General features: G+C 40.1%; 1 protein-coding gene across 1 annotated transcript in view; it reads left to right on the forward strand.

Moving 5' to 3' along the window:
* Window positions 1–1,224: 1,224 nt before the first annotated feature.
* Window positions 1,225–10,980, forward strand: part of LOC104403570 (spermatogenesis-associated protein 16-like) — a gene marked incomplete at both ends in the record, with an annotated part of 29,481 nt that continues 19,725 nt past the window's right edge. Inside the window, one exon of the mRNA XM_010011758.1 lies at window positions 1,225–1,309. Within this exon, the coding sequence (XP_010010060.1) occupies window positions 1,225–1,309 (85 nt within the window). The remainder of the gene's footprint in view (window positions 1,310–10,980) is intronic.

Here is a 10,980-nt window from a genome sequence, read left to right on the forward strand (position 1 = left end):
TTGTTCTAGTGCAGTCAAGAGAATTTTTGCCAATGATTTAAATGAGCATTGAGTAAAGCTTATGGCTAAATCCAGTCCTTATGCAGAAATCCATGGATCCTACTGAATTGCTTTTCTCCTAGTGAAATTAATGGGAGCTGCGTGAGAACATCTAAGGGAAGATTTAGTTCCTGTTTGTAACAATATGTTACCCCCTGATACTGGGCTTGCTTTGAAATGTTTATTGGTAAATCCGTGTATTTTTGGTTATATCTCATTAAGAACATAATACAGCCTTGGAAAGTACATTCTGAAAGGGTATTACAACAGGATTGGGATTACTGTTTGTGAGACACTTTTAACTAGGGGAAAATTTCAAATTCAATTTACAGTAATGTCAAAGCACAATTAATATATAGGCAATGATAAGGGGAACATGCAGAAGTACACATTGCTAGCACTACATCAACAAATAAACTTTTGGTGCTAGTAATTAGGTACACAAGATTATTATATGTTTAATTGACTAAGTGACAATTTGGAATTACATCTAGTAACATTTAATTGGATTTGGAATCTCTAGAGGACAGGAAACGGAGAGCAATGTGGAGAGGCAGCCATAAAAGCAAACTGATTTTCTAAAGTCTGTTTAGACTCTGCATTAATATCCACTACACAATAGTTTTTTAATATCCCTCAGTCTAGAAAGAGCAATGCAATGATTGTCACAGACAGTGGGAGTACTAAAGCATACTCCATTAGGTAGCAAGATGGCTGATTACTTTTAGTTTGTTTTGTTGGGGTTTTTTTAAGATATAGTTTAATCAAAGGTGAAGTATGAGTTTGCCATAGACAAGTAATAAGCTCAGATGGCCAAGCTACAGGGTGTTACATGTGTTGCTGCTGTCCTAGAATAAATGTACTTGCACTTAACATATTTCATTCACAAATACTATAAAAAAAATCCAGACTAGAATATTGTGTTGCAGTCATTAAATATTTGCTCAGAGTAAAATATGGAAAAGCTATTAAAGGAAAATGTAGGCATCTTTGCTTGCAGATAGTTTAGCTATCTAAAGAATGTTTACTAGTGCTTATCTTACTGAAGTCGGACAAAGACTGAGAGTTATGTGTAATCTTTTGATACAAACCTTACATTACACTCTCTAAGTATTTCCTCCTTTAAATATTGCTATATACATCCTTCCCTCCCTGTACACTCATTTATTCTGCTTTTGTCATCAGGAGCGCCATGATCGCTGACTATATGTACTGGCTGACAGGAGGCACTGAGCGGCATACAAGCAAGCTCATCAAACTATATTGGCAGGTAAAAATTGATAGCCCAATGAGGAAGGAGGTGCCTATCTTACTATTAAGACCAAAATGAAGGATTACTGCTTAAAAGACTGCCGACAAAGGTAGCTCTTGGGCATATCAATCAACAGGACTCTATGTAGTATTACAGTATTTATAATGAAGTAGATCTTCTTGGACTAATTTTAAGGGTAAAATTCAAGGTTGTTAACCCTTGGCTCATACTTCAATTTTATGGACTGCTATAAAATTTAATTCTGGATACTGTATAGTTCCCTGAGCTATTTTTTGTGAAGTCTTCCTACCTTAGTGACACTTTCCTTTTGCAATTTGCATGATACAAATCTTCTGACACCTTTCCAAACTCTTCAGCTGGAAGGGGAGGAAAAAATGACTTTAACAAATGGTCTCAGAGGAACCTAAAGTGCTCTGTGAAGGATGACTAGGTAAGACCCCAGTCCACAAAGATTACTTACGTAGGGAGCAGACCATTGACTTCAATGAGACTTGTCTCTGGAGTGATTTGAGATGGCTGTTCAGCCCCATCAGCACAAATTTAAGTTTAAGGGTACCCCCTTCCACACTGAGGAGAGCTCTCACACAAACTTGGAGGTGAATGGATGCTAGATCCCTTGCTGGGAGAGGCTTATTGCTGCAGAAGCTTACCACTGCCACTGGTTCCCCAGCCTTCACTCTCCTAATTTCAATGTGAACAAGGTGCATTTGAAAGGGAGTGCAGTTTGAGCCTCAGGTTGTGGAAATCCCTTCTGCCTCCATGAGGGGTCCTGGCCCTTGGGTCTTCCTTGTCCATACAAGGGATTTAATGACACTAGGAACAATATATGTCCTTCATGATAAAATTTCAGAGTCTGATTCGATCCCATTTGTGGTTTTTTTCTGTGACATCTGTACTTTATGTGAAGTGGTGCAAAATATGTCTGACAGAAGCCAGGGTAATAAAGATCAGAATCTGCTATTTTATCTTCACTTCCACAGTAAATTCCTCCTTTTTAAAACTATTATTAGTTGCATTCTTATTGGTAAAATTGAATAAATCTCAGTCCTGGGAGCTGCTGAATTTCAGTACTGCTGTGAGTGCAAAGTGCATCTCATTCAGAGAATTACCCACTGGGCTAGTGTTTGCAGTGCCTGTGAACTTTCTTATTTGCTTTCCAGCAGAGAATTTCTTCTGTACAGAACAGTTTGATTTTTTTTCCCACTGGGTCAGACTCATTTAAAATCTTGAGTTCACAAGCAGGTTTCATGAAGGGGTCATTTCTTCAAATGGAATGTCTTTTTTTGTCTCTTAACACTCATATCCATTGACTTCCCTTCTTGATGTCATGGACATGAAGCTTCAAAGAATAAATCTTTAAAGGAGGAGCTGTCATAGCTGTCCTCTCCCCCACGGGTTCAGACTCTCCTGCTAGGTGACAGGGCCCACAAAGTGGCACGAAGGACAAGATTTATCATAGTGTCTCCCCATAGAGTCTAAACTAGAAGCTGCGGTTGGGCTAAGATGGGAATAAACCAGAAACGAAGTGGGGCTAGTGAATTGCTCCCAGCCATTCCCATCATCTTGCTAGATAGGAAGGGCCAAAGGATTTTGGCAATGATAGGACTCTGGTTCATCTCTGGTTCACTCCAGAGCTCATAGCTCATTTCTCTTCCTGACAGAGAGTTAATGTGTGGGCCTCCCTAGACCTGTAGGCACCACCATACTGCTTGTGCCCCATTCTCTCGCCTTCTCTGCCTTTCTCCTGAACCTAAGTTGCTGTCATCTTTCTCTGCAGAAGGTTTGAAATGTCAGCAGAGATCTAACCATTTGTTTGATCCCCCACCGTGCTTGATTTTCACTGGGAGACAGAGATTGCTCTGCAATTTTGTGCCTTTTGTGCTTATGCCTTAGCGTGGGCTCAGCTAAGGAGTCAGCGGTATCTATATGCTGACACACACGCAGTGGAGGCAGCTGGGTGCCCAGTACCGCTCCCACTCAAGTTAATAGCTAGCACTTAAGAAACGCTGTTCATGAAGATATATCCCCAGCACCAGTAACAACTTTTTCCTTCCCAAGCTGACGAGTTCTGTGCACTCAGCATCACGGGTGACTTCAATGTCATTAGAGCATACAGCAACAATTACGCAGGATGATGTAGCATGTGACACTGCACTGAGACTTTCCACCACAGAGATACCAAGCAGAAGTAACATAATCTTTTTTATAAATATTCTCTCTATTTCACGGTGTAAAGCTGAAAATAGCTTGTCACAACTATACATGCTCATGTGCCTTTGTAACCAAAGCAACAGCTATTGATGCACACTTTTCTTGCTAACTACTCCTCTGCCCCAGAGCTCACTAACGTTGGCTCACAATCGTAAGCAAAATTTTCTGAGGAAAAAGGGAATAGATGGTGAACAGGATGGTTTCTTTTTTACTTCTGTGAAGAAAGATTCTTAGATTAGATATGTCACTCTTTGCTTTGATCAATGGGTCATGTATATAATCTTCTGGTGTGTCACTGACTACTTTTGTTTCTTCTTTTCATGATTCTTTTAACTGCTGGAAAAGGCAGGAAAGCCTCCTCACAGCCTGACTTCTACTTCTTTCATGGCTTCAAAACATTGTAAGACCACTTGAATCCTGCAGCTGACATATTTACTGCAAAAAAATCAGGCCCTTAATTCACATCTGCAAAGCTCCTTATTATTTATCCTACTTCTAAATCACTACTTTTTCTCTCCTGATCTATTCCTCATGCTCAGAGCCATCTTTATCTTGTATCTCCTTTGGGTTTTCTCTCCTGATTTTAGTTTTATACTTTCTTTTGAACTTCTTCTATCCTTGACATCAACTGCCTTCTTTCTTCATAGCTCTTTTTAAAACATCCTTCAATTGCTCTCCTCCTCATTATTAACTTTTACATATTTCTTCTTCAACACCAGTCATTTGTTCCATGTGACTTTGTACCTCTTCTTGTGCACACTTCAAGGTTCAGACTGTGTCCTGGGTTCAGCTACAGCAGTCATTTTTTCTCCTTCTTAGTAGCTGGTGCAGTGCTGTGTTTCTTGACTTTCAGTCTGGGAACAATGCTGATAACACCGATGTTTTTAGTTGTTGCTCAGTAATGTTTACTCTGACCAAGGACTTTCTCAGTCTCATGCTTTGCCAGAGAGGAGGGGAAGCCAGGAGGAAGCAGAGGCAGGACACCTGACCCAAACTGGCCAAAGGGCTATTCCACACCACAGCACGTCATGCCCAGTATATAAACTGGGGGGAGTTACCCGGAAGGCCCAGATCGCTGCTCGGGTCGGGCTGGGTATCGGTCGGCGGGTGGTGAGTGGTTGTGTCCTCTCCCCTTGTTATTTCCCTTATCATTATTATTGGTAGCTGTAGTGGTTTGTATTATACCTTAGTTACTGGAGAGCTGTTATCTCAACCCGTGGGAGTTACATTCCTTCGATTCTCCTCCCCATCCCTCCGGGAGCAGGGGGAGGAAGGAAAAGGGGGGGAGTGAGCGAGCGGCTGTGTGGTTCCAAGTTGCCGGCTGGGCTTAAACCACGACAGACTGTCAGATTTTTAGGGCCAAATGGACTCATATTGATGAATTAATTACCTGACTTCCTGCATGAAAACACCACAGAATTGCACCCTTACCTTCCTACATTGATGCCAAAAGAAGAAAGCAGAGTCTGGTTTTGAGGAAGTTACCCAATCTCCATTTAAACAGTTTAATAATAGACTATTTAACCTAGCCCATCTCATAAATGATTTGTTTCACTGTTGTCCCGTTTCTCCCCCAGTTTACAAACAGGGATCTTACTCGTCCAGTCCAAACCTCCAGCAATTTATATTAAGCATTCATCTCTGAAAGCTTAAAGATTCTTTAGTACTTGTAATCTTCTCCCTGTATATGTACCTATGGATCATGATCAAGGCACCTTTAAATATTCTTTTTGATTAGCTTTTTGATTAGCTTTCTTTGATTATCCCCTTTAAAGTAAATCATCTATTTCTGGATCTTCTGTACAGTGATATGTAATATCTAATGCCCTATGTTGGCTTTGAATATTAATACCCACCTTCCATTCCAGTGTGAGATAAAGGTATAACACTGATGAGAGGTGAAAAAGTAATCTGCATTGGATAATATTATTCAGTAAGTTGGGCCTTTTTTTCTGTTCAAATATTTTATTCCACAGATTGAAAATATACATTCTAAGTTAATATATAATCAAATGGATGGGCTTTTTTTTCAAATCCTCTACAGAATATGCTCTGGATGGTTTGTGTATTGTCTGTTAGGTTAAAAATAGGTGACTTGACTTAAATAGAATTCATCACAATAAATAATAATGTGAAAGTTATTAAATGTATTATGGTTCATATCTTCAGAGTGGTAGCAGCAAGACAAAATTTAAACTTACTATTTATATTAGTTAAGTAAGGTCCCTATCATTTATTGTCAGCAATGTAAATTCTCAGCTGGTAATATTAAAACAAACAACAGGCTTGAGATATTTCATCCCACAGGAAAAGCCCTTCTCCAAACTGTCCAGTTTTACTCGCACCTTTGTAAGTCCTCTTTCTTTAGCCATTATTTCCAATGGCTAAAAACTGCAGTATAAGCTGGATGTTTTATTCCATGAGTAAAAATATATCATACCGATACCACAATGTCAAAAATGACCAACATTTTTAAACATGAACTTTGCAAGTATCTGGAAAGTCACAGCCTGATTTCACCAATATCTGGCACTGACATCTTAGTATAAAGTGCCTTTATTACTGAATTTATAAACACCTTAGGCTTAACTCATTAGCACACTACAAATTTAATTGCTTTTATTATTCCATTGTTAAAACCATGTGGCTTATTTTATGTTAAAGGTTCAGCTCTAGTATCTGTTACACACTTCCAACCAAAGTCAGTCCCATCTAGCCTAAGTCATTTGCCATTGCACCAGCAAAACTAAGTGCCATTGCCCCAGCAAAACATACGTAGTGCAGAAACTAACAGAACACCAGGAAGGCACTTCAAAGCTTGTAGGCTCATATCTGTAAGCTTCCATAACCATCTATACTAAAAGCCTTAATTCCATAACGTACCCAATGTGTGTTTGCTACAGCTCAAATGGAGACCTTTTAGCTTTAGTTCCTGTTCAACCCAGTGTTCTGGCCAAGATTGCAGCCATCACAGTGCTGTTCTTAGCACATAGAAAATACTGGCTCTGTCACTGCCGCACATGGAGCTCACAAACTTGTGTGGCTGAGAACATTCCTGTCAGCTAAACTCAGTGTCACAGAGAAAGCTTCCAGCAACACATGCATTGGCTGACATGGAGGTTTGGGTATTCAGAGATTTGTTTTGCTGTCTTGATGCTGTTGTGAACATCAGGTGCTTCCATTTCAAAAATCTTTGCTGTTGCAAGCACAGAGAAATACACACATCACACAATAAACCAAACGATAACCCAGCCCTGCAAGGTGGCTAAACACCTACAGTGCAGCAATGAATGCTGTCAGCTCCTTTAGAGCTCAGCTTTATCTCACACCTTGTGGGGTGATGAGCGAAGTCAAGAAACTTAAAAGGAAAAAGCTCTTGGTAGCCAAAACCTCCTCTGCAGTCTCAGCGGGTGACAAGGCCGATCAGCTGTCCTGTGTGCTCACACTTGACCCGGTGTCCTGCTATGGAGCGTGAGGTTTCCAAGCTGGCAACGGCAGGGATGTTTTGCAATCCTCCTAATGGAATGACTGATAGGAGCTGACAGGCAGCCTCTCTGGGCAGCCTGGGCATCATATCACTGAGAAAATATATTTCTCATTAGTTCTCGAGGCTATTTTAGCAGACCTTGCTGTGCCACCCTTCACTGCAGAAAAGTCCCTTCTTTAATCAAATCTGGGGAAAATCCCATTGAGGTCAATGACTGTTGTGTGTACAGGCAGAAGTAAGTGTCTAATATCTGCAAGCCTATTTTGTCTCAGAGGTCTGGGGAGCTTGTTGCTGCTTTAAGAATTAATTTTGAATTTTTTCATGTCAGAAAAGAAGTGACATTTCTCTTATCCTTCTCCATAAAAACTAATAGGTAATCCTCCCTCTTCTGTATCTGTGTCCATTTTGAAGGACAATACTTGCCTTGAAACACTGAGCTTTTAATTTTCTGGTGGAAAATTGGGATGTAATGATTTTCCTCATCCTGCACATTAGAAGAAAAAGAAAATATTTTAGCCCATATCATCAGTTTGTTCTTAAGATACTGCACTGGTATTCTGATGATCTCAGTGCAGTTTCTGACCAGTTCATGGTTTTACTATGTTCTCAGTGCATCATGGATGAAGCAACTTGCTAAGATTAAAATTATTAACACTTTTTCAAGGTGGAATGGGCCTCTTCCTACATATGCCATTTCAGGGATTCAGACCACTCTGGCTTTGGAATATACTATTTTTAAGACATAGCACTTGGCTGCAAAAAATCAGCTTCATTCTGTTCTCAAATAAAAAATATGGAGTAATTGAAAAGGCAAATAACATAACAGAGAGTTTCTATCATGTTGATACTGATTTGGGAGCTTTTTATTGCTGTTGTTATTGCTTATATTTCCATTCCAAAAACAATTCTACATGTACAAAAGCAAGGAATTTAACATTTATCTTGCATTCTTTCTTCTTTAATAATATCTACCTCCACATGTTTTCTACCTACTTCTATTTTTCTGGTACTACATCATGCATGGTAGAATAACTGTTGCTTGAATCATACTTATATTTACATGGTAAGAGAAATTATTAGTTTAAATGTCACAATTATTAAAACAGATGGATTAATTGTCTCTAATTACAGGAAAGATGTATTTAATACTAGCCAAAAGCAGTATGCAACGCATACCTTACTGTAGTTGGTAGCTGTTGAAATCCCAATATGAAATCCTATTAGGGTTTTAACTGTTAACAGAGGCCCATAAATCATGTCTCAAAGATGCTCAACAGGAACAACCTGGCCAGCAAAGCTCCAGATCATTTAAAATACCTACAGGGTAGCTCAAAAGTAATGTACATATATCACAAGTAGAATTTTCGATTCATTCTGGCTTTTACTGGGTTGCAAAACAGAGCTTTAAGATTTACAAAAGCCTGAGAAATCAGTGCAGAAAACTAGCCATTTTGTGCTGTTCTCAGGCCTTATTGTTCCTTCAAGTGGCAAAGGTCCTTAAGAAGTTACACAGTTGTTATCCTCTTTCATTTTTGTATACCATCTCCTTTCTCTGGAGAGATGAAGCTACAGGCAGAAGTTTGTGCTGTTCCCAGGATCATTGCTGGTTATGTGGCTTTCCATCTTCACATCTGCTCTTGAAGAACATCACACAAAAATAAAGTCACTTTTCAGAAACATCACTATATACAGTCAATTCATCTTCTACTAAATTAGCAGCTATTCAGCCACATAAAGTAGCATGCTATTGCAATGACTCAGGCATGATTTTTCACTGCCCCTTTTAACAGTCCTGTCCATTTTACAGGCTAACCACATCAGTCACCATCTCTGGTTGTCTGATTCATCTTTCCACATTTAAGTCAAGTTTCCAAAATACGTTGAGCTCAGTTCTAGGAAGGACTGACATCTCCTTTGGTTACTTTCTGCATTTTAGTTGCCATTTCTATTTTTTTTCCTTTTTTTCTCTTTTGGGAGTAGAAGCCCTGAAACCCCCTACAACAAGTATCCCACCTTTCTCCCAGGAGTATTGCCTTGCCAGGCTCACTCACTACCACTTAAGCACTTGCCTGCATCACCAGATGGATGCAGCATCCAGCTGTTGTCCTGAGGGTTCCAACTACATTTACATAAAGCACTCAAGCGATGTTCAACCTTTAGCTCTGCCTGGATTAAGATGTTCCTCTGAGCCCAGGTTACCAAAGCTATTCAGCTGAGTGCAGTTTATAATCCCCTTTCACACAAGAAAAAAACTCTGGTGCTTATACTGTGAATCACTGCTGACATAGCAGGAGCCATGTGGAGCTGGCCCAACACCTACTGAGGGCTTGTGATGGCAAAAGGCTTCTCCCAGCACTGGAAGGTCAATCCTGCTGCTCAGAGCAGTCCCAGTGAATTTTGTTTTTGGATTAGGGTATTTGTCACCACAAAACCTCTCTTATCTTTAAGAAAGGGACAATATTAACAAACTGGTTAAAAGCTGTGGTTTTGGCCAATAACTTCACTTAGAGGATAATTAGCCTGTTCACAGGGCCGGTTCTTTGATCATAGAAATAGAATGGTTTGGGTTGGAAGGGACCTTAAAAATTATCTAGTTCCAACCCCTCTGCCATGGGCAGGGACGCCTTCCACCAGACCAGGTTGCTCAAAGCCCCGTCCAAACTGACCTTGAGCACTGCCAGGGATGGGGCAGTCACAGCTTCTCTGGGCAAACTGTGCCAGTGCCTCAGCACCCTCACAGTAAAGAATTTCTTCCTAATATCTAACCTAAATCTACCCTCTTTCAGTTTAAACCTATTGCCCCTTGTTCTATCACTACTTGCTCTTATAAAAAGTCCCTACCCCATTGCCCCATTGCAGATTTATGTCTGCTCTCTGTCTTGAAGCTAGAGCTCCTGCCTGGGATGGCAGCAAACTAATCTGAGCAGTAACAGGGGCTCGCCTTGCCAATGCTCTGGATCACCCTTGCAATGTAAATATAGCCTCTGTTTCATCGTTCTCAGAGTCGCTCCACTGTAGCAAAGAAACACTGAAATCCTTCACATTTACCCCTGTGCGGAGATGAAAGGGTAAGATTCTCAGCTGGTGGCAAGAGCTGAGGACTCCTGTGGCACTCTGCGTGCACATGAGTTTGTGAGACTAGAGCTTGTGGGTAGAGAGCTTCCCTGAACTAGAATTGCATTTCCACATTTGTGCTCAGTCCCTGCTTTCCCACCTGCCAGCAACACAGACAGGGAGTTTCAAGAGCAGCCTCTAGCCTTTTCCACACTCTATGTATTCTGGGGGGTTTCTCTAATGAATAGCAATCTCTTTGGAAGGTTGTAAAGAATGGATTTCTTTTCTCCCAAAACATAAAGAGATACTTAATAGGATATCAAACAGGTCTTGAAGCCTAAGGTAACCCATTTGCAATACTTCTGCCTTTCAGAAGTCAGCAGAATACACAGATCTATCACTGTGGTGCTCTGCAAATCCGCTTCCAAAATACACTGCATACAAAATAACTCACAGAGACTTAAATACATTAATAGCTTAAGAACCTAAATAAGCTGGTATTTGATGTGACCTACATTAATGGGGAGGCATTACATGGCAGATAAGCAGGAAGTTCTCATCTATTGTATAATACATTATTTATTCATACCACAAACATACTGAGAAGAGGATATACTCTGGCATTCTGTCTACTTATTTTTCCTGCAGAAAAAAAAAAATAAAAATAAAAATGATGTAAGAAAATCATGCTGGTGAGAAGATATTCATATCACAACAGAAACAGACTTAGTGGCAGAGCTGCCAGATACTTCTTTATGGTTGAAAAGATATAGAGAAAAGAACATAGGTTGCACCGCTCTGCACCCATAATTCTAACTACCAGCCTAAGAGTGGAAGCAGTTCATAGAAGAGGCTAATGGCTTTACCCTGACTATCATTGCATTAATAAAAATCATCTGTAAAAGCATCAATTCCT

This window comes from Nestor notabilis, unplaced genomic scaffold (assembly GCF_000696875.1).
Source record: "Nestor notabilis isolate BGI_N333 unplaced genomic scaffold, ASM69687v1 scaffold20393, whole genome shotgun sequence".
NCBI classification, from domain to species: Eukaryota; Metazoa; Chordata; class Aves; order Psittaciformes; family Psittacidae; genus Nestor; species Nestor notabilis.